The sequence below is a fragment of the Bombina bombina genome, chromosome 7 (genome assembly GCF_027579735.1).
Source record: "Bombina bombina isolate aBomBom1 chromosome 7, aBomBom1.pri, whole genome shotgun sequence".
Lineage (NCBI taxonomy): Eukaryota > Metazoa > Chordata > Amphibia > Anura > Bombinatoridae > Bombina > Bombina bombina.
In genome coordinates, this window is record NC_069505.1 from 445,578,184 (window position 1) to 445,603,724 (window position 25,541).

A 25,541-nucleotide genomic window follows, 5' to 3' on the forward strand; every position below is an offset into this window, starting at 1 on the left:
CCTTCTTTGTTGAGGGTTGCAAGATAATGACTGGATATGACATGTGAGGGGAGGAGCTATATAGCAGCTCTGCTTGGGTGATCCTCTTGCAACTTCCTGTTGGGAAGGAGAATATATCCCATAAGTAATGGATGACCCGTGGACTGAACACACTTAACAAGAGAAACAGCCCCCTCAACCTTAGGGACCGTCTGCCACGAGTCCCGCACAGGGTCAGATATGGGGAACATTTTCTTAAAAACAGGAGTGGGAACAAAAGGGAACACCTGGTCTATCCCACTCCCTAGTAACGATATCCGCAATCCTCTTAGGGACCGGAAACGCATCCGTGTAAACAGGGACCTCTAGGTACTTGTCCATTTTACACAATTTCTCTGGGATCACCAAAGGGTCACAGTCATCCAGAGTAGCTAATACCTCCCTAAGCAAAACGCGGAGGTGTTCTAGTTTAAATTTAAAAGCCAATGTATCTGAATCTGTCTGAGGAGGAACCCTTCCTGAATCAGAGACTTCTCCCTCAGACATCAAATCCCTCGCTCCCACTTCAGAGCGTTGTGAGGGTATATCGGATACGGCTACCAAAGCGTCAGAATGCTCATAATCTGTTCTTAAAACGGAGCTATCACGCTTTGCAGGTAACACGGGCAGTTTAGATAAGAAGGCTGTAAGAGAATTATCCATGACTGCCGCTAAGTCTTGTAATGTAAAAGGGTTAGACGCACTAGAGGTACTAGGCGTCGCTTGCGCGGGCGTAACTGGTTGTGACACTTGGGGAGAGGCAGACGGGCTACCCTCGTTACCTTCAGTCTGAGAATCATCTTGGGCCACATTCTTAAGTGCAACAATATGATCTTTAAAGTGTATAGACATCAGTACAAGTGGGACACATTCTGAGAGGGGGTTCCACCATGGCTTCTAAACACATTGAACAAGGATTTTCCTTAGTGTCAGACATGTTTAACAGACTAGTAGTATACACAAACAAGCTTGGAAATCACTTTAATCAAATAAACACAATTTGAAAAAAACGTTACTGTGCCTTTAAGAGATAAAAAGCACACAATTTTACAAAACAGTGAAAAATGCAGCAATCCTTTTGAAATTTTCACAGTATGTACCTAAAGCCTTAATAAGATTGCACCACAAGTTGCAGAACGATTAACCCCTTAATGCCCAAACCGGAGCAGCCTGAAGCCAACACCCGGTTACTACAGCACCTTGCCACAGCCTTGCTGTGGCCCTACCTGCCTTTAGGGATCATATTTGGGGGAATATAGCTTCTTTAAGGCCCTCAAACAGCAGCAGGACCCTCCATGTGAAGCAGCATGAACTACTCTGCAATTCTAAGTGCGCATCTGAGGCGCGAAATTAGGCCCCTCCCACTCTACTCCGGAGCTGTGAGGCCTACTAAATCACTCCTAAGTGAATAAAAAACAGCCATGTGGGTAATAACCCCAGAAAGAACCAAAAAGGGCTTTCAAAGTGTCTTGCAAAACGATTTTTTCTTAGCTAAACAATCGATTGTCCTTAATAAGTGTCAACCAGTATATTAGCCCTATTATGTAAGCATTCAATTCCTTACTAAATCTGTGAACATAGCTTACCCTCCCCCCCATGGGGATAATGTCAGTCTCTTCTAGCATTATCTCAGTCTTGTCTAGAAATAAATGACTGAACATACCTTATTGCAGATCACCCTGCAATCTGTTCCCCCCAACTGAAGTTTTCTGGTACTCCTCAGTCCTGTGTGGGAACAGCAGTGGATTTTAGTTACAACATGCTAAAATCATTTTCCTCTCAGCAGAAATCTTCATCACTTTTCTGCTAGAGAGTAAATAGTACAAACCGGTACCATTTAAAAAAAACTTTTGATTGAATATAATAAAACTACAATTCTAACACCACATTCACTTTACCCTCCAGAGAGAGACCCTAGTGCTTAGAGCCAGCAAAGAGAATGACTGGGGGGTGGAGCTAGAGGGGGAGCTATATGGACAGCTCTGCTGTGTGCTCTCTTTGACACTTCCTGTAGGGAATGAGAATATCCCACAAGTAAAGGATGAATCCGTGGACTGGATACACCTTGCAAGAGAAATGGATATTACTCACGCTTCTCTTTCTCATAATATTGTGATATTACAACATGGTCATTAATATTTTTGGCGATATTATAACATTGTTATTAGTTTTTTGGGAAGGATATTCAAACATCTCATATCTCAAAGCCTAAATGGACATTTTTCTTTCTTAAAAACAACATTCTTAAAAAACATCATGCTAAATTAGAAAATGGCCCATCCCATTATTTGAACAAACCCCATCGTTTGTATTAACTTATCTAAATCTAATGAATACTCGCCAACTACATGGGGAGCTAAATACAAAAATGCCCTTATATTTGCCCACACGGATACTACGGAAGACGTAAACAACAACGTCATGTCCGGTTCCGGTGCGGCACCGGAAGTATACGTCACTTCCGATCTGGCATAACAAAGGGTAACATGAAAATGACCTCACGGTAACGATCGGGAGATTAAATACTCCTACAACATGTTGAATGCATACTGGAAACTCAAGATACAGCATCATTTTATTATACCATTTAACAGATATTCTATATAGTATTGGGCACATAATATTAGCAAAAAGACATCCGATATACAATTTCCGGTCCTTAAGATGACCACATCCACATTAATCATTTCCGGTCTCAAAAAAAGTCATTTTTGGCGCCAAAGCGCAAATATTGTGATTGGCCACATTAGGGTATATAAGAGCAACTCACCAGACCATATTTTAGTCTTGACAAAGGCCCCATATCTGGCCGAAACGCGTTGACAATATATGGTGAGTTGTATTTAAATTATCTATACGCTTGTTCTAGCAATACTGTGCCATGTTATTGTTTTTTCACAGGATTTGAAGACACACAATAGGATTTTTTGGATAAAGATTTTTTGGATATCTATTTTTGCTTAGGATTTCTTTCCATTTCATTAAAGGGCCATTATACACTCATTTTTTCTTTGCATAAATGTTTTGTAGATGATCTATTTATTAAGCCCATAAAGTTTAGTTTTTTTTAAAAATGTATAGTTTTGCTTATTTTTTAAGAACATTGCTCTGATTTTCAGACTCCTAACCCAGCCCCAAAGTTTTATTTGAATACCGTCAGCTACCTTCTCCAGCTTGCTCCTGTTTGTGTAAAGGGTCTTTTCATATGCAAAAGAAGGGGGAGGGGGGGAGTGTCTTATTTCCCACTTGCAGTAGGCTTTCCAACTGCCTTTTCAACAGAGCTAAACTGAAAGCTTTAAGTTTTTAAACCATTTTATACTGGATTTTTATATCAGTATCTGTGCATCTTATTCTTTATACTAGTGTCTATTACATGCAGTTATATGAAAATGAGTGTATACTGTCCCTTTAAGGATTCTTCTTCTACTTTTGGATTTACTAGTTTGCATTTGGTTTTAATATTCTAATATTTTTGGATTTAATATTTTTGGATTTACCAAGTTCACATCTTTCACCGCACTCATTTTTGTACTTTGATCACATCATATCACCATTTTTTCATGGCCACATAGCCAGAATTTATTTATTTTTGACTTTTTTTTCCTGATATTTTGCTTTTTATTTATATCATATTTTTATCTGTGCACACCATCACCTATTTTGATTTCACATAAAATTGATGAACTGTACCAATTTACTGTACTTCCTATACTGACAGTTTTTTGTATAACCTTATTAATTAGTTTATCCTCAATCCTGCAGGATACGTAGATACAATTTGAGAGATTTTATTCTATATACCGCATATGTATTGCTCACTTATTATATCTCATCTGTATTGCATGTACTGACACTGCGCAGAATAGTCTTATTGACATTGTTTTATTGTTATAACTACCTGTTTTAATATCTGTTTGTTTTTTGAGTCATGGATCCATGCATGTACTTTTAATACTTACAATATGTATTTTTTATATTCAATGTAACAACCTCTATGATATTAAATATTTTACTGAATAGTACCTTACCTTTACTTTATACTTAGGTTTATTTTTGTATATAACACATTGTTTTAAGACCACTGATCATTAGTCCTTGCCCCTGGAGTGGCGCTTCTTCTGAACTATTTTCTATATCTACATTTCTGTTGGGCGGCTAGTGACCCATCTTTCATTAGGAGCCATAGGACACATCTTTCTCAGCGCTGTCAGATTTATATTTTCTTGTTAACAGTAGGAAAAATATCAGGGTAAAAAAGGTGCCAGAAGAAAATACAAAATTTAGGGGTCCGCCCATCGGAGAAACACGGGCGGGAGCCGAGGACTCTCCTTATACAGAAGGAAATTAATTTATCTGGTAAGCATAATTTGTTTTCCTTCTTAATATAAGGAGGAGAGTTCATGGCTTCATACCTTACTGTTGGGAAACATACCCAAGCTCTAGAAGACACTGAATGATAACAGGGGGGACAAAAAAAAAAAAAAAAAAGAGGCGGACCCTAATCTTTGGGATGGAGAGACCATTCCCCCGGATGAAAGGATTGTCTGCTGAGAAAATCCACTTCCCAGTTGTCCACACCCGGAATGTGGATCGCTGACAGCGAACAGCTGTAAGCCTCTACCCCCTTCAGAATCCGAGATACTTCCCTCATTGCTAGGGAGCTTTTCGTTCCCTCCTCATGGTTGATGAAAGCCACCAAGGTTATATTGTCTGACTGGAATCTGATAAACCGGGACGAACCCAGAAGAGGCCAAGCCCTCAGAGCATTGTAGATTGTTCAAAGCTCCAAAATGTTGATCGGGAAGGAGCATTCCTCCTGAGAACACAGGCCATGTGCCTTCTTGGCACCCCATCCCATCTACAGCTCCCCATCCTGAGAGGCTCGCATCCGTAGTCACAATCTCCCAGGACGGTCTGAGAAAGGATGTCCCTCGGGACAGATCTGGACAGAGCCACCAAGAGAGCGATTCTCTCGACCGGTTGTCCAGGGAAATCTGTTGAGACAGATCCGAATGATCACCGTTCCACTGCCTCAGCATGCACAGCTGTAGAGATCTGAGACAGAACCTGGCAAAATAAATTATGTTCATGCTGGACACCATGAGACCAATTACCTCCATACACTGAGCCACAGATGGCTTTAAGGAGGCCCGGAGGGCAAGACAAGTTGAAGCTAGCTTGCACTGTCTCTGGTCGGTTAGAAATATCATCATGGATATTGAATCTATTATTAGTACCCAGGAATTCTACCCTGGTGTTTGGAATTCTCTAAGTTTATCTTCCATCCATGTGATCAAGAAGAGAGAGAAGAGATACCGAATGGTCCTTGAACCAGAATGTCATCCAAGTAGGGAGCTACTGCTATACCTTGGGTTCTGGCGAAGGCCAGGAGAGCTCCTAGAACCTTTGTAAAGATTCTTGGGGCTGTAGCTAGACCAAACGGAGGTGCAATGAACTGGAAGTGCTGATCAAGGAACGCAAACCTTAGGAAATGGTCTCTGTGGATTGGAACGTGAAGGTAGGCATCCTTCATATCTATAGTGGTCATGAACTGTCCTTCCTGAACTAGAGGAAGAATGGACCTCATTGTCTCCATCTTGAACGAGGGGACATTTAGAAATTTGTTTAAGCACTTTAAGTCCAGAATTAGGCGGAATGTTCCCTCCCTCCTTTGGGACCACAAACATGTTTGAGTAGTATCCCAAACCTCTTCTCGTTCTGCTTGGATTTTTTCCAGGTTTGAGCCGGCTTTGCTCGGGCTTAGAGGAAGACTGCTGGCATTGGGACTTTTCAGAACGAAAGGAACAAAAATTAGAACCTTGTCCCTTAGATTAGTTTTTTTTATCCTGCGGTAGAAAGGCACCCTTGCCCCTTCTAACTGTGGAGATAATGGAGTCCAGGCCTGGACCAAATAAAATATTTCCCTTAAAAGGGAGGGAAAGTAGTCTAGATTTAAAATTCATGTCCGCATACCAGGACTTCAACCAGAGCACCTGATGAGTCTGCACTGAAAAAAACAGCAGTTTTAGCATTCAGGCGAATAATCTGCATGTTTGCATCACAGATAAAAGAATTAGCAATTCTCAAAGCATTAATTCTGACTTGGATAACGTCGAGGGGACCCTCCACCTCGATCAATTCCGTTAAGGAGTCGCACCAGTAGGCCGCAGCTCCAGCAACCGAGGCAACAGCTGCTGCCGGTTGAAATAAATATTCCGTATGCTGAAACATTTTTCTGAGAAAAGTTTCCATCTTTTTATTCATCGGCTCTCTGAAAGACTAGCTATCCTCAAGAGGGATAGCATAACGCTTAGCTAATGTGTAGATAGCACCATCCACCTTAGAAACGGAACCCCACAACTCCAGTTGAGAGTCCGGGAATAATTTTTTAAAGGCAGACGAAGGGGAAAAGGAACATCTATCTCATTTGTTTTTAATAAAAATTTGCCATTTTTACAGGGACAGGAAAAGTTAGTGGGGCTACCCTGTCCTCGAACACTGTCTAATTTAGGGATCAAAGGTTCGTCAGGCAACTTGGCCTCTGGAACCTCTGTCAACAGAACCTCCTTTAGAAGAAAACTTAGGTGTTCAATTTTAAATCTAAAGGCTGGCTCCTCTGCAGCTAGAGGCCTTGAGGTAGCAGACTCCGATCCAGAAATTTCACCCTCTGACGACTCAGAGTGTGACCCATCCCGGGATACTTAAAAGGCAGACAAATCAAGCAAATCACTGGATGTACCCTGGACCGGAGGGCTATGTTTAACCTTTTGATTGCGCTTAGCAGGGCGAGGTAGAGCACTAAGGGCCTCAGACACCGCCATTTTTAACTGCGAGGAAAAATCTGATGGTAAAAGGTTCCCTCTAGATGGAGGATCAGGCGTGCTACGGGAAGCTGCATGTGACAATGGAGATGATTGATGGGTATGCACCTCACGGGATGGTGAGTCCTCAGAGGTCGACAGGCTCAGTCGTACTAAAGGGGTTAACCTTAGACATAACCTTGTTGATGCATATGGAACATAGTTGAGAGGACGGACACACCAAGGCCTCCTTACAATATAGACAGGTATTACTATTAGTAATAGAGGGAGTACCCTCAAGCATATCAGGATACCCCATAGCATGCGCTAATAGTAGGATACAAATAAATGCACTTTTTATTTCTCACAAAAACTGTACCTTTATACCCCCAATGACTGGGGCACTCACCACCTCCTAGACCCAGGCAACCAGAGAAGAAGCGACCTTTCCGACAGCTAGCTCAGTCAGGAAAGAGAAAATGAAAGTGTGACCACACCCGGTCACGTGGTGTGCAATGCAGGACTGCCCCTGCTATGAGAAAAAGTGTGCCAAGCTACAAGCTGCGCAGCGTTCAAAGTGAAAGTAAAACACCTGTATGTTCCGATATCGCATAACAGTCTATGAGACCAAATAAATCTCACACATAAAGCAGCTAAATAAAATAAAGAAAACACATTTGATTAATCCCAACTGTTCAATAACCTCCCACAGGGGATATTAACACACAATTCTATAAAAATAAAAGGAGTCACACTGTGACACTGTCTTTAGCAATTTCAACATTAGTAAAACTGAAACGATCTTACCAGAATCCATGCTGTGGAACTGAAACACAGCCTCTCAAGTGTGACAGTCTTGTAGCATCACTCCTGACATTGATTTGAGTGAAGAAAGCAGACAGTGAAATTTGTCAACACTGGTTGCTTAAGCAGCTGTTAGCAGGCAGTCTGAATGGGTTCTCAGAAAGACACCCCCTGCATCTCCAGACTAACTTTCGCCAATGCTCTCACTGAGAGCCTGACAAGACTACTTAAAAGTCCAGTTCCATATCGATAGGCATATATGCCTCCTGAGGAACAACTCCAAAATCTTCTGACACTTCTCTGCCATCCTCCTGTGACGGAAGGCAAAGTATGACTGGGGGATAAGGGAAGTGGGAGAGGTATTTAAGATTTTGGCTGGGGTGTATTTGCCTCCTCCTGGTGGCCAGGTTCAGTATTTCCTAACAGTAAGGAATAAAACCATGGAGACTCCTTATATTGAGGAAATGTCTAATGATTATTGTACTACATAACTGTATACTTGTGTTTTATGTAACTGATTACTGTACTACATAACTGTATACTTGTGTTTGTATGTAACTGTATAATGATTACTGTACTACATAACTCTATACTTGTGTTTTATATAACTATTACTGTACTACATAACTGTATACTTGTGTTTTATATAACTGTATGATTACTGTAGTAAAAATAACTGTATACTTGTGTTTGTATGTAACTATATGATTACTGTACTACATAACTCTATACTTGTGTTTTATATAACTATTATTACTGTACTACATAACTGTATACTTGTGTTTTATATAACTGTATAATGATTACTGTAGTAAAAATAACTGTATACTTGTGTTTGTATGTAACTGTATAATGATTACTTACTGTACTACTTAACTGTATATTTGTCTTATGTAAATGTCTGATGATTTTGTTATGTGGGTAGCGGCTCTTCTTGTTCTTTTATGTTTTTGCTTTGTTTTTCTTGAAAAATGGATCCTAGCCTCTACATGACAAACATATAGATCTGCGTTCACGTAACCAATTATATTTATTGCACTGTATATTTACTTCAGCTTTGTGAAAAACATAATTTATGCTTACCTGATAAATTTATTTCTCTTGTTAAGTGTATCCAGTCCACGGATCATCCATTACTTGTGGGATATTCTCCTTCCCAACAGGAAGTTGCAAGAGGATCACCCACAGCAGAGCTGCTATATAGCTCCTCCCCTCACTGCCATATTCAGTCATTCGACCAAAACAAGACGAGAAAGGAGAAACCATAGGGTGCAGTGGTGACTGTAGTTTAATTAAAATTTAGACCTGCCTTAAAAGGACAGGGCGGGCCATGGACTGGATACACTACAAGAGAAATACATTTATCAGGTAAGCATAAAACATAATTTATGTAAGAACTTACCTGATAAATTCATTTCTTTCATATTAGCAAGAGTCCATGAGCTAGTGACGTATGGGATATACATTCCTACCAGGAGGGGCAAAGTTTCCCAAACCTTAAAATGCCTATAAATACACCCCTCACCACACCCACAATTCAGTTTAACGAATAGCCAAGAAGTGGGGTGATAAGAAAAAAGTGCGAAAGCATATAAAATAAGGAATTGGAATAATTGTGCTTTATACAAAAAAATCATAACCACCACAAAAAAGGGCGGGCCTCATGGACTCTTGCTAATATGAAATAAATGAATTTATCAGGTAAGTTCTTACATAAATTATGTTTTCTTTCATGTAATTAGCAAGAGTCCATGAGCTAGTGACGTATGGGATAATGACTACCCAAGATGTGGATCTTTCCACACAAGAGTCACTAGAGAGGGAGGGATAAAATAAAGACAGCCAATTCCTGCTGAAAATAATCCACACCCAAAATAAAGTTTAATGAAAAACATAAGCAGAAGATTCAAACTGAAACCACTGCCAAAAGTACTTTTCTACCAAAAACTGCTTCAGAAGAAGAAAACACATCAAAATGGTAGAATTTAGAAAAAGTATGCAAAGAGGACCAAGTTGCTGCTTTGCAAATCTGATCAATCAAAGCTTCATTCCTAAACGCCCAGGAAGTATAAACTGACCTAGTAGAATGAACTGTAATCCTTAGAGGCGGAGTTTTACCCGACTCGACATAAGCATGATGAAATAAAGATTTCAACCAAGATGCCAAAGAAATGGCAGAAGCTTTCTGGCCATTTCTAGAACCGGAAAAGATGACAAATAATAAAAAGCTCTAACAGCATCCAAAGAATGCAATGATTTCTCCTAGAATTCATAGGATTAGGACATAATGAAGGAACCACAATTTCTCTACTAAGGTTGTTAGAATTCACAACCTTAGGTAAAAAATTCAAAAGAAGTTCGCAGCACAGCCTCATCCTGATGAAAAATCAGAAAAGGAGACTCACAAGAAAGAGCAGATAATTCAGAGACTCTTCTGGCAGAAGAGATGGCCAAAAGAAACAAAACTTTCCAAGAAAGTAATATAACGACCAAAGAATGCATGGGTTCAAAAGGAGGAGCTTGAAAAGCCCCCAGAACCAAATTCAAACTCCAAGGAGGAGAAATTGACTTAATGACAGGTTTTATACGAACCAAAGCTTGTACAAAACAATGAAATATCAGGAAGATTAGCAATCCTTCTGTGAAAAAAGAACAGAAAGAGCAGAGATTTGTCCTTTCAAGGAACTTGCGGACAAACCTTTATCTAAACCATCCTGAAGAAACCGAAAAATTCTCGGTATTCAAAAAGAATGCCAAGAAAAATGATGAGAAAGACACTAAGAAATATAAGTCTTCCAGACTCTATAATATATCTCACTAGATACAGATTTACGAGCCTGTCACATAGTATTAAACACAGAGTCAGAGAAACCTTCTTTGACCAAGAATCAAGCGTTCAAACTCTATACCTTAAAATTTAAGGATTTGAGATCCTGATGGAAAAAAAGGACCTTGCGACAGAAAGTCTGGTCTGAACGGAAGAGTCCACAGCTGGCAAGAGGCCATCCGGACAAGATCCGCATACCAAAACCTGTGAGGCCATGCTGGAGCTACCAGCAGGACAAACAAGCATTCCTTAGAATCTTGGAGAATACTCTTGGAAGAAGAACTAGAGGCGGAAAAATATAGGCAGGATGATACTTCCAAGGAAGTGATAATGCATCCACTGCCCCCGCCCGAGGATCCCAGGATCTGGAGAGATACCAGGGAAGTTTCTTGTTTAGATAAGAAGCCATCAGATCTATTTCTGGGAGTTCCCACATTTGAACAATCTGAAGAAATACCTCTGGGTGAAGAGACCATTCGCCCGGATGCAACGTTTGGCGACTGAGATAATCCGCTTCCCAATTGTCTATACCTGGGATATGAACCGCAGAGATTAGACAGGAGCTGGATTCCGCCCAAACCAAAATTCGAGATACTTCTTTCATAGCCAGAGGACTGTGAGTCCCTCCTTAATGATTGATGTATGCCACAGCTGTGACATTGTCTATCTGAAAACAAATGAACAACTCTCTCTTCAGAAGAGGCCAAGACTGAAGAGCTCTGAAAATTGCACGGAGTTCAAAAATATTGATCGGTAATCTCACCTCCTGAGATTCCCAAACCCCTTGTGCCGTCAGAGACCCCCACACAGCTCCCCAACCTGTAAGACTTGCATCTGTTGAGATTATAGTCCAGGTCGGAAGAACAAAGAAGCCCCCTGAACTAAACGATGGTGAACTGTCCACCATGTCAGAGAGTGTCGTATAATCGGTTTAAAGATATTAATTGAGATATCTTTGTGTAATCCCTGCACCACTGGTTCAGCATACAGAGCTGAAGAGGTCGCATGTGAAAACGAGCAAAGGAGATCGCATCCGATGCGGCAGTCCTAAGACCTAAAATTTCCCATGCATAAGGCTACCAAAGGGAATGATTGTGACTGAAGGTTTTGACAAGCGGATATCAATGTTAAACTTCTCTTATCTGACAAGGACAGAGTCAGACACTGAATCTATCTGGAAACCTAAAAAGGTTACCCTTGTCTGAGGAAACAATGAACTGATTGGTAAATTGATCCTCCAACCATGATCTTGAAGAAACAACACAAGTCGATTCGTATGAGATTCTGCGAAAATGTGAAGACTGAGCAATTACCAAGATATCGTCCAAAAAAGGAAATACCAAAACCCTGTTCTCTGATTACAGACAGAAGGGCACCGAGAACCTTTGAAAAAAATTCTTGGAGCTGACGCTAGGCCAAACGGTAGAGCCACAAAACTGGTAATGCTTGTCTAAAAAGAGAATCTCAGAAACTAAAAGTGATCTGGATGAATCGGAATATGCAGATATGCATCCTGTAAATCTATTGTAGACATATAATGCCCTTGCTAAACAAAAGGCAGGATAGTCCTACAGTTACCATCTTGAATGTTGGTATCCTTACATAACGATTCAATATAGATAGATCCGGAACTGGTCTGAAGGAATTGACCTTCTTTGGTACAATGAAGAGATAGAATAAAACCCCAGCCCCTGTTCCAGAACTGGAACTGGCATAATTACTCCAGCCAACTCTAGATCTGAAACACATTTCAGAAATGCTGAGCCTTTGCTGTGTTTACTGGGACACGGGAAAGAAAAAAATCTCTTTGCGGGAGGCCTTAACTTGAAGCCAATTCTGTACCTTAAAAGAAAACGTAAACTGCCCCATACCAGCTGAGCTGGAATGAGGGCCGCACCTTCATGGGTATTTAGGAGCTGGCTACAGGTTTCTATAAGGCTTGGATATATTCCAAACTGGAAATGGTTTCCAAACTGATACCGCTCCTGAGGATGAAGGATCAGGCTTTTGTTCCTTGTTGTGAGGAAAGGAACGAAAATGATTATTAGACCTAAATTTACCTTAGATTTTTTTATCCTTTGGTAAAAAAGTTCCCTTCCCTCCAGTAACAGTTGAGATAATAGAATCCAACTGAAAATCGAATAATTTATTACCCTGGAAAGAAAGGGAAAGCAAAGTTGACTTAGAAGACATATCAGTATTCCAAAGTTTTAAGCCATAAAGCTTTTCTAGCTAAAATAGCTAGAGACATATACCTGACATCAACTCTAATGATATCAAAAGATGGTATCACAAATAAAATTATTAGCATGTTATAGAATAATAATAATGCTATAAAATTATGATCTGTTACTTGTTGCGCTAAAGCTTCTAACCAAAAAGTTGAAGCTGCAGCAACATCCGCTAAAAATATAGCAGGTCTAAGAAGATTACCTGAACATAAGTAAGCTTTTCTTAGAAAGGATTCAATCTTCCTATCTAAAGGATCCTTAAATGAAGTACTATCTGCCATAGGAATAGTAGTACGTTTAGCAGGAGTAGAGACAGCCCCATTTAACCTTAGAGATTTTGTCCCAAAACTCTAATCTGTCAGATGGCACAGGATATAATTGCTTAAACGTTTAGAAGGAGTAAATGAATTACCCAAATTATTCCATTCCCTGGAAATTACTTCAGAAATAGCATCAGGGAGAGAAAACACTTCTGGAATAACTACAGGAGATTTAAAAACCTTATTTAAACGTTTAGATTTAGTATCAAGAGGACCAGAATCCTCTATTTCTAATGCAATTAATACTTCTTTAAGTAAAGAACGAATAAATTCCATCTTGAACAAATACAAAGATTTATCAGCATCAACCTCTGAACCAGAAGAACCATTATCAGTATCAGAATGATGATGTTCATTTAAAAATTCATCTGAAAAAAGAGAAGTTTTAAAAGACTTTTATGTATACTAGAAGGAGAAATAACAGACATAGCCTTCTTAATGGATTTAGAAACAAAATCTCTTATGTTATCAGGAACACTCTGAAAATTAGATGTTGACGGAACAGCAACAGGTAATGTAACAGTACTAAAGGAAATTTTATCTGCATTAATAAGTTTGACATGACATGCAATACAAACAACAGCTGGAGAAACAGATACCAAAAGTTTATAGCAGATACACTTAGCTTGGTAGCTCCAGCACTGGGCAGCGATTTTCCTGAAGTATCTTCTGACTCAGTTGCAACGTGGAACATCTTGCAATATGTAAAAGAAAAAACAACATATAAAGCAAAATTGATCAAATTCCTTAAATGACAGTTTCAGGAATGGGAAAAAAATGCCAGTGAACAAGCTTCTAGCAACCAGAAGCAATAAATAATGAGACTTAAATAATGTGGAGACAAAAATGACGCCCATATTTTTTAGCGCCAAAAAAGACGCCCACATTATTTGGCGCCTAAATGCTTTTGGCGCCAAAAATGACGCCACATCCGGAACGCCGACATTTTTGACGCAAAAAAACGTCAAAAAATGACGCAACTTCCGGCGACACGTATGACGCCGGAAACAGAAAAAAAAAATTTGCGCCAAAAAAGTCTGCGCCAAGAATGACGCAATAAAATGAAGCATTTTCTGCCCCCGCGAGCCTAACAGCCCACAGGGAAAAAGTCAAATTTTTTAAGGTAAGAAAAAATGATTGAAACAAATGCATTTATCCCAAGTATGAAACTGACTGTCTGAAAATAAGGAATGTTGAACATCCTGAGTCAAGGCCAATAAATGTTTAAATACATATATTTAGAACTTTATAAAAAAGTGCCTAACCATAGCTTAGAGTGTCACAGAAAATAAGCTTACTTACTTACCCCAGGACACTCATCTACATGTTGTAGAAAGCCAAACCAGTACTGAAACGAAAATCAGCAGAGGTAATGGTATATATATATATATATATATATATATATATATATATATATATATATATATATATATATATATATAAGAGTATATCGTCGATTCGAAAAGGGAGGTACCTATGAAATAGACCCCGTAGAAGGAGATCATTGCATTCAAATAGGCAATACTCTCCTCACATCCCTCTGACATTCACTGCACGCTGAGAGGAAAACCGGGCTCCAACCTGCTGCGGAGCGCATATCAACGTAGAATCTAGCACAAACTTACTTCACCACCTCCATAGGAGGCAAAGTTTGTAAAACTGAATTGTGGGTGTGGTGAGGGGTGTATTTATAGGCATTTTAAGGTTTGGGAAACTTTGCCCCTCCTGGTAGGAATGTATATCCCATACGTCACTAGCTCATGGACTCTTGCTAATTACATGAAAGAAATTATGTTTTCTCTTGTTAAGTGTATCCAGTCCACGGATCATCCATTACTTGTGGGATACCAATACCAAAGCTAAAGTACACGGATGATGGGAGGGACAAGGCAGGAACTTAAACGGAAGGAACCACTGCCTGTAGAACCTTTCTCCCAAAAACAGCCTCCGAAGAAGCAAAAGTGTCAAATTTGTAAAATTTTGAAAAGGTGTGAAGCAAAGACCAAGTCGCAGCCTTGCAAATCTGTTTAACAGAGGCCTCATTTTTAAAGGCCCAGGTGGAAGCCACAGCTCTAGTAGAATGAGCTGTAATCCTTTCAGGGGGCTGCTGTCCAGCAGTCTCATAGGCTAAGCGTATTATGCTCCGAAGCCAAAAGGAGAGAGAGGTTGCCGAAGCTTTTTGACCTCTCCTCTGTCCAGAGTAAACGACAAACAGGGCAGATGTTTGACGAAAATCTTTAGTAGCCTGTAAGTAAAACTTCAAGGCATGGACTACGTCCAGATTATGCAAAAGACGTTCCTTCTTTGAAGAAGGATTAGGACACAATGATGGAACAACAGTCTCTTGATTGATATTCCTGTTAGAAACCAACTTAGGTAAAAACCCAGGTTTGGTACGCAGAACTACCTTGTCTGAATGAAAAATCAGATAAGGAGAATCACAATGTAAGGCAGATAACTCGGAGACTCTTCGAGCCGAGGAAATAGCCATCAAAAACAGAACTTTCCAAGATAAAAGTTTAATATCAATGGAATGAAGGGGTTCAAACGGAACTCCCTGAAGAACTTTAAGAACCAAGTTTAAGCTCCACGGGGGAGCAACAGTTTTAAACACAGGCTTAATCCTAACCAAAGCCTGACAAAATGCCTGGACGTCTGGAACTTCTGCTAGACGCTTGTGCAAAAGAATAGACAGAGCAGAGATCTGTCCTTTTAAAGAACTAGCTGATAAGCCTTTGTCCAAACCCTCTTGGAGAAAGGACAATATCCTAGGAATCCTAACCTTACTCCATGAGTAACTCTTGGATTCACACCAATAAAGATATTTATGCCATATCTTATGGTAGATTTTCCTGGTGACAGGCTTCCGAGCCTGTATTAAGGTATCAATGACTGACTCGGAGGAGCCACGCCTTGATAGAATCAAGAGTTCAATCTCCATGCAGTCAGTCTCAGAGAAAGTAGATTTGGATGATTGAAAGGACCTTGTATTAGAAGGTCCTGCCTCAGAGGCAGAGTCCATGGTGGAAGAGATGACATGTCCACTAGGTCTGCATACCAGGTCCTGCGTGGCCACGCAGGCGCTATCAGAATCACCGATGCTCTCTCCTGTTTGATTTTGGCAATCAGTCGAGGGAGCAGAGGAAACGGTGGAAACACATAGGCCAGGTTGAAGAACCAAGGAGCTGCTAGAGCATCTATCAGCGTTGCTCCCGGGTCCCTGGACCTGGATCCGTAACAAGGAAGCTTGGCGTTCTGGCGAGACGCCATGAGATCCAGTTCTGGTTTGCCCCAACGATGGACCAGTTGAGCAAACACCTCCGGATGGAGTTCCCACTCCCCCGGATGAAAAGTCTGACGACTTAGAAAATCCGCCTCCCAGTTCTCTACGCCTGGGATGTGGACTGCGGACAGGTGGCAAGAGAGAGACTCTGCCCAGCGAATTATCTTTGAGACTTCTAACATCGCTAGGGAACTCCTGGTTCCCCCTTGATGGTTGATGTAAGCCACAGTCGTGATGTTGTCCGACTGAAATCTGATGAACCTCAGTGTTGCTAACTGAGGCCAAGCTAGAAGAGCATTGAATATTGCTCTTAACTCCAGAATATTTATTGGGAGGAGTTTCTCCTCCTGAGTCCACGATCCCTGAGCCTTCAGGGAGTTCCAGACTGCGCCCCAACCTAGAAGGCTGGCAACTGTTACAATCGTCCAATCTGGCTTGCGAAAGGTCATACCCTTGAACAGATGGACCCGTGAAAGCCACCAGAGAAGAGAATCTCTGGTCTCTTGATCCAGATTTAGTAGAGGGGACAAATCTGAGTAATCCCCATTCCACTGACTTAGCATGCATAATTGCAGCGGTCTGAGATGCAGGCGCGCAAATGGCACTATGTCCATTGCCGCTACCATTAGGCCGATTACTTCCATGCACTGAGCCACTGACGGGCGTGGAATGGAATGAAGGACACGGCAAGCATTTAGAAGTTTTGATAACCTGGACTCAGTCAGGTAAATTTTCATCTCTACAGAATCCCTAGGAAGGAGACTCTTGTGAGAGGTGATAGAGAACTCTTTTTCCACGTTCACTTTCCACCCATGCGACCTCAGAAATGCCAGAACTATCTCTGTATGAGACTTGGCAATTTGAAAGCTTGACGCCTGTATCAGGATGTCGTCTAGATACGGCGCCACCGCTATGCCTCGCGGTCTTAGAACCGCCAGAAGTGAGCCCAGAACCTTTGTAAAAATTCTCGGGGCAGTAGCCAACCCGAAGGGAAGAGCTACAAATTGGTAATGCCTGTCTAGAAAGGCAAACCTTAGGAACCGATGATGATCTTTGTGAATCGGTATGTGAAGGTAGGCATCCTTTAAGTCCACTGTGGTCATGTACTGACCCTCTTGGGTAGGATGGTCCGAATAGTTTCCATTTTGAATGATGGAACTCTGAGGAATTTGTTTAAGATCTTTAGATCCAAGATTGGTCTGAAGGTTCCCTCTTTCTTGGGAACCACAAACAGATTTGAATAAAATCCCTGTCCTTGTTCCGTCCGCGGAACTGGATGTATCACTCCCATTACTAGGAGGTCTTGCACACAGCTTAGGAATGCCTCTTTCTTTATCTGGTTTGATGATAACCTTGAAAGATGAAATCTCCCTTGTGGAGGAGAAGCTTTGAAGTCCAGAAGATATCCCTGAGATATGATCTCCAACGCCCAGGGATCCTGAACATCTCTTGCCCACGCCTGGGCGAAGAGAGAAAGTCTGCCCCCCACTAGATCCGTTTCCGGATAGGGGGCCGTTCCTTCATGCTGTCTTGGGGGCAACAGCAGGCTTCCTGGCCTGCTTGCCCTTGTTCCAGGACTGGTTAGGTTTCCAGGCCTGTCTGGAATGAGCAACAGTTCCCTCTTGTTTTGAAGCAGAGGAAGTTGATGCTGCTCCTGCCTTGAAATTTCGAAAGGCACGAAAATTAGACTGTTTGGCCTTTGATTTGGCCCTGTCCTGAGGAAGGGTATGACCCTTGCCTCCAGTAATGTCAGCAATAATTTCCTTCAAGCCAGGCCCGAATAAGGTCTGCCCCTTGAAAGGAATGTTGAGTAATTTAGACTTTGAAGTCACGTCAGCTGACCAGGATTTAAGCCATAGCGCCCTACGCGCCTGGATGGCGAATCCGGAATTCTTAGCCGTTCGTTTAGTCAAATGAACAATGACATCAGAAACAAATGAGTTAGCTAGCTTAAGCGTTCTAAGCTTGTCAATAATTTCATTCAATGGAGCTGTCTGGATGGCCTCTTCCAGGGCCTCAAACCAGAATACCGCCGCAGCAGTGACAGGCGCAATGCATGCAAGGGGCTGTAAAATAAAACCTTGTTGAATAAACATTTTCTTAAGGTAACCCTCCAATTTTTTATCCATTGGATCTGAAAAAGCACAACTGTCCTCAACCGGGATAGTGGTACGCTTTGCTAAAGTAGAAACTGCTCCCTCCACCTTAGGGACAGTCTGCCATAAGTCCCGTGTAGTGGCATCTATTGGAAACATTTTTCTAAATATAGGAGGTAGGGAAAAGGGCACACCGGGTCTATCCCACTCCTTGCTAATAATTTCTGTAAGCCTTTTAGGTATAGGAAAAACATCAGTACACACCGGCACCGCATAGTATCTATCCAGCCTACACAATTTCTCTGGAATTGCAACTGTGTTACAGTCATTCAGAGCAGCTAATACCTCCCCAAGCAATACACGGAGGTTCTCAAGCTTAAATTTAAAATTAGAAATCTCTGAATCAGGTTTCCCCGAGTCAGAGATGTCACCCACAGACTGAAGCTCTCCGTCCTCAGGTTCTGCATACTGTGACGCAGTATCAGACATGGCTCTAACAGCATTTGCACGCTCTATATCTCTCCTAACCCCAGAGCTATCGCGCTTGCCTCTTAATTCAGGCAATCTAGATAATACCTCTGACAGGGTATTATTCATGATTGCAGCCATGTCCTGCAAGGTAATCGCTATGGGCGTCCCTGATGTAATTGGCGCCATATTAGCGTGCGTCCCCTGAGCGGGAGGGTCTGACACGTGGGGAGAGTTAGTCGGCATAACTTTCCCCCTCGACAGAATCCTCTGGTGATAATTCTTTTATAGATAAAGACTGATCTTTACTGTTTAAGGTGAAATCAATACATTTAGTACATATTCTCCTATGGGGCTCCACCATGGCTTTCAAACATAATGAACAAGTAGGTTCCTCTGTGTCAGACATGTTTAAACAGACTAGCAATGAGACTAGCAAGCTTGGAAAACACTTTAAAACAAGTTTACAAGCAATATAAAAAACGTTACTGCGCCTTTAAGAAACACAAATTTTCCCAAATTTTGAAATAACAGTGAAAAAATGCAGTTACACTAACGAAATTTTTACAGTGTATGTAATAAGTTAGCAGAGCATTGCACCCACTTGCAAATGGATGATTAACCCCTTAATACCAAAAACGGAATAACAAATGACAAAAACGTTTTTTAAACAGTCACAACAACTGCCACAGCTTTACTGTGGCTTTTTACCTCCCTCAATACGACTTTTGAAGCCTTTTGAGCCCTCCAGAGAAGTCCTGGATCATGCAGGAAGAAGCTGGATATCTGTGTCTTTAATTTTTGCTGTGCAAAAAACGCCAAAATAGGCCCCTCCCACTCATATTACAACAGTGGGAAGCCTCAGGGAACTGTTTCTAGGCAAAATTCAAGCCAGCCATGTGGAAAAAAACTAGGCCCCAATAAGTTTTATCACCAAACATATGTAAAAAAACGATTAAACATGCCAGCAAACGTTTTAAAATACACTTTTATAAGAGTATGTATCTCTATTAATAAGCCTGATACCAGTCGCTATCACTGCATTTAAGGCTTTACTTACATTACTTCGGTATCAGCAGCATTTTCTAGCAAATTCCATCCCTAGAAAAATATTTTAACTGCACATACCTTATTGCAGGAAAACCTGCACGCTATTCCCCCTCTGAAGTTACCTCACTCCTCAGAATATGTGAGAACAGCAAAGGATCTTAGTTACTTCTGCCAAGATCATAGAAAACGCAGGCAGATTCTTCTTCTAAATACTGCCTGAGATAAACAGTACACTCCGGTACCATTTAAAAATAAACTTTTGATTGAAGAAATAAACTAAGTATAAAACACCACAGTCCTCTTACGACCTCCATCTTAGTTGAGAGTTGCTAGAGAATGACTGGGTATAGCATTGAGGGGAGGAGCTACATAGCAGCTCTGCTGTGGGTGATCCTCTTGCAACTTCCTGTTGGGAAGGAGAATATCCCACAAGTAATGGATGATCCGTGGACTGGATACACTTAACAAGAGAAATAAAGTATTTGTATCACTTCTATCAGTTTTGTCATGTATGTAATGGATCTTATTACTATAAAGTTATTTAAAAAAAAATGTGGGGTAGGTATTTAAAATGAGCAAAGACTATTTGCCGTAAAGCACCAGATACATTTTGGCAGGTTTCACAGCAGACAGCACAAAGTCACAATGCCTTTCATAATAACCCAGAAGCACTACTATGTGCCAACTAGGCTATAAGAGGATTCAAACACTGTGGCATATCTCTAAGGGTGAAGTTGTCTAATGTAACACACAATACTTAAGGGTGCAATAGTCTAATGTAACAAGTTATACACTCAATGCAGTAGAATTGCATAATTAACAAGAACATAATAAAAGACAATTATTTAACACCTACTCTGAATTTCAACTTAGCAAGAGATTTTTCGGACAATTTTTTTTCTCCCATTTTCCGGCCCCTGTATCATGTGACAGACATCAGCCAATCACAGACTAGTATAGAGCTGCAACAACTAATCGCCATAATCGATAATAATAGATTATGAAAATAGTTGTCAACGAATCTCATAATCGATTAGTTGGTTTGCAATTAGTTGGTCTGTGCACAACACCAGCTGCTTCACTCCAATGAACTCCTGCATATGGTATTGTGTTTTATGGTTATGTCCTTAGCCTAAAGGACGTCTACTTTTCACTTTTTCAGGACAGTATACGTTTACAACTACCCCTGGCTTATGTGCAACCCAGATATAATAGTCATCATTTGGATTGTTTATATTAAATCTGGTGATTTGGAACTATGCTTTTCATGATATAGTGCCAAGCTTGTTGTTTACACCTTGCCCCTAGATTGATGGGAGTTATTTAAATTGATGTGCACTATTATCTGTTTGCACAATTATTAGCGTAATGCTTGCTATGGCTGATTATATGTACTGTATAAATAAATGTGTAAGGCTTTGTCCTGTTATTGATATAGTCCTTAGTGCTTTTGATTTTGTTTTTTATTGTTTTTTTATATTTTTAATAAATTGTGTTAATATGTACTAGATTCAACCTTTATAAGTATATATTTGTTATTTTTAGAGCGGACTAGATATTTCCTTTAACCTTATAGCTGGTTATTTACCATTGCATATAGATATTCAAGATATTCAAGATATTTTTATGTTAGAATGAAGTCAAGGGTTACTTTATTGAGAGGCCCCTTGCCAAGGTGGAAAACACTTAGCATTGGTGAAGAGCTAATATCCCACTTTGGTGAAATTAGCAAAACCCTACTTATACACCTCAACAGCTTTTTTTCTCTGCTGCAGGAAATATAGCTGCAAACAGAAAACCAGCCTTAGCCAGAATCATGTGGACATGTTGAGATTTTTGCATTTCAATGCAAAGTTTCTGAAAGAGTGAATAACAGAATGTTATTAACAGTGATAGTCTAACTCTTTCTAGTTCTACCTCTTTTCAAACAGTTTGTGGTTTTGTTTAATTATAAAACTGTGCTCTGCTGCTTAAAAATTGAAGAAACAGTTGTGTTAATGTAAAGTTTTAGTCTGAAGTTTATATTTGTAACACTCATTATGTGGATTTTATTTAAAACATAGAAAACTATTATTGATTCTCTTTTTATCCGATTAGTCGATTAATTGAAAAAATAATCGGCAGATTAATCGATTATGAAAATAATCGTTAGTTGCAGCCCTAGACTAGTATATGTATACCCTGTGAGCTTGTGAACATGCTTAGTAGGATCTTGTTCCCCAAAAAGTTTGAATATAAAAAGACTTAAAAATGTGATAATGGAAGTAAACTGTAGTGTGTCTTAATATTGCATGTTCTTTCTGAATCATAAAATTTTATTTTGACTTTAGTGTCCCTCTTATGTAACAAGTTATACAAGTCTTACTCATTGTGTTCATGGGCCGCATGCCTTGGGGTGACTGTCCTGGTTGCTGGCCTTTCACTGGTGCCTGAGGTTGCGTCTGCATTTGGTTCCCCTGGTAGGTAAGGCCAAGGGCTGCATAGGCCCTCTCTATAGAGCTTGGGTCAATCTGGCTGGTGGTATTCAGAGAAGGAGCCTGCTGCTGGCCCACACCTCCAACTGCACTGGCACCTCCTAGATTCACTGCAGGACCACCTAACAATGCTGCAGAGAAATGAGAATCTATTAATGAACTTCAATAGCTGAAAAATTCAGTGTAATGTTGATAGAGGGATGGTTATATACTTACACTGCTGGTTTCGTTTGTCACCAGCGTTTTTCAGTGGCAGACAGACTGGACAATCGTGACGAGTGCAGTTCTTCCAGTGTGAGATGATTTGCCGTGAGGAAGCGCAGTGAGCAACTATACAAAACAGACAAAAAATATAATTTATGCTTACCTTATTAATAATTTTCTTTCTTGGCAGTGAGAGTCCACAAATTCATTCCTAACCTTTGGGTAATACTTCATCTGGTCACCAGGAGGCGGAAAAAGCCATCCCAAACCAATCATCCCTCCCAGTTTTTTTAAACTTACAAGAGAGGCTAAGGCAGCCCACACTTGAGAAAGACTACATATATAGCACTCAAGGGGTTAATGTAACCCTGACCGAGATGGGTCACTAAATAGTGTCAGACACACAGACAAGGTAATATAGAATCTTGAATAATAAGTAACAACTTATGAGAAGTTATAATGTGACTTATTAGCAGCAAAAATTAAAATAGGAAAAACACACATTAAAATCGCACTTAGGAGCCTATTGGAGATGAGGTAACAGATATTGCTTGTTAAAGCTAGATAAGGCTGCTGGGATGGATCAAAAATAACTTTTGTGGGTATATGATAATCAGATAAGAGTAAAACACTAATTAATTAGGTCATGTATTGTAGTCAAAATAGATATTCTATTCTAAATAAATATCAATACTTGCAATCATGACCCACCTAGAGTCTAAGTGTTCTCTTGTGTCAACATAAATGCAAGAAGTCTAGAGCAAACACTGAACCAATAGGTTGACACCAACTAGTCAGGTGTTACTCTCCTGTACTTGAAGTGCTTATTAACATATAAATAGTAAATTAACACATAGATAAATAATTGGCACATTTTAATGTCTGATGCCAGTTTAAAAAGTAAATTTATGCTTACCTGATAAATTAATTTCTTCTATGGTACAACGAGTCCACGGATTCATTCTTTACTTGTGGGATATTATCCTCCTGCTAACAGGAAGTGCAAAGAGCACCACAGCAGAGCTGTCTATATAGCTCCTCCCTTAGCTCCACGCCCCAGTCATTCGACCAAAGGTACAGGAAGAAAAAGGAGAAACTAAAAGGTGCAGAGGTGACTGAAGTTTAAAATCAAAAAATATAATTGTCTTAAAATGACAGGGCGGGCCGTGGACTCATCGTACCATATTAGAAATTAATTTATCAGGTAAGCATAAATTTACTTTTCTTCTATAAGGTACGACGAGTCCACAGATTCATGCTTTACTTGTGGGATACAATACCAAAGCTACAGGAACAGGAGGGACAAGACAGATGGTTAAACAGAAGGCACCACTGCTTGAAGAACTTTTCTCAAAAAAATAGCCTCCAAAGAAGCAAAAGTATAAAATTTGGAAAAGGTATGAAGCTTAGACCAAGTCGCAGCCTTACAAATCTGTTCAACAGAAGCATCATTTTTAAAAGCCCATGTGGAAGCCACCGCTCTAGTAGAATGAGCTGTAATCCTTTCAGGAGGCTGCTGTCCAGCCGTCTTGTATGCCAAACGGATGATGCTTTTCAGCCAAAAAGAAAGAGGTAGCCGTAGCTTTTTGACCTCTACGTTTTCCAGAATAGACAACAAACAAAGATGTTTGACGGAAATCCTTGGTTGCTTGCAAGTAGAACTTCAAAGCACGAACCACGGCCAAGTTGTGCAACAGACGCTCCTCCTTAGAGGAAGGATTAGGACACAGAAAAGGAGCAACCATTTCTTGATTGATATTCCTATTAGTAACAACCTTAGGAAGGAATCCAGGTTTGGTACGTAAAACCACCTTATCAGCATGGAAAACGAGATAAGGTGAGTCGCATTGCAACGCAGAAAGTTCAGAAACTCGAGCCGAAGAGACTCTTGCTTGAAGAAAGTAGAAACTAATATTTTATCACCTGTTTCACTTTACCCTTCCTAGTACTTAGAGTAGGCAAAGAAAATGACTGGGGGTGGAGCTAAGGGAGGAGCTATATAGACAGCTCTGCTGTGGTGCTCTTTGCCACTTCCTGGTAGCAGGAGGATAATATCCCACAAGTAAAGGATGAATCCGTGGACTCGTCGTACCTTATAGAAGAAATCCATTCTAGGTGACAAAATCCAAAAAGGGCATAGAACTCGAAATCTAAAAGACCTCATAAGTCCAAGTCATCTAGAGGGTGTAAAAACAACGAGTGCATTTACAAACGGCTCCTTTAAATGTGGAACCTGTACCTCATGCAGTTTTATGTTAAAAACACATACAATATATGATCGTTTTAATAAACTGCATAAAAAAATGCACATAACTGCCAAACGAAAGGTGTAGTTTATGCATTATGATGCAAGTGTGATCTGTTCTACATTGGAATGACAACCAGAAAAATACGAGTAAGGTTGCAAGAGCACCTAAGAAACATTAAAAATGCGGGTAAAGACCTCCAAGCAGGGAAAGAAGTAACCTCAGTGACCAGGCATTTCTTTAACATAATTCCAAACAAAGTGATTTAAAATGTTTTGGAATACAAAAAGTCAAATTTGGAATCAGGAGGGGGATGTAGAGCAAACTTTATTAAAAGCTGAAAGTAAATGGATTTTCCTCTTAAATACAGTTCATCCATTTGGCCTCAATGAGTTCAACAATGTCTCTTCCTTTCTATAAAAAATCTTGGGGTAGCCACTCCATCTCAAACTCAGTCCATAATTTAGAAGCTTTATTTAGTTTAAACTGTATTTCTAGTTAATGGTTGCCAATATTGTAACCTTGTAATTTCAAATTAATAATTTTTTTTTTATATATTTTTAGAGGACAAACATTACACTGGTTACATGAAAAGGAAAAAAAACAGGATATAAAATATTCTCAGCATATTTGTTCTTAAAAGTTCTTAAACATATATAGTCCTCATTTTCTTGCCCCTTGTCGATATAGGTCACTCTTGGACCTGTTCTTTATTTGCTT

The 25,541-nt window shown here is 40.2% G+C and overlaps 1 protein-coding gene across 3 annotated transcripts in view; it reads right to left on the reverse strand.

Moving 5' to 3' along the window:
* Positions 1-25,541, reverse strand: part of EP300 (E1A binding protein p300) — a 657,355-nt gene that overhangs the window by 470,622 nt on the left and 161,192 nt on the right. For all 3 annotated transcript variants that reach the window (XM_053721396.1, XM_053721397.1, XM_053721395.1), the window contains exons 6-7: positions 22,588-22,701; positions 22,263-22,502 (exon numbers count right to left, since the gene is read on the reverse strand). In XM_053721396.1, the coding sequence (XP_053577371.1) occupies positions 22,263-22,502; positions 22,588-22,701 (354 nt within the window). The remainder of the gene's footprint in view (positions 1-22,262; positions 22,503-22,587; positions 22,702-25,541) is intronic.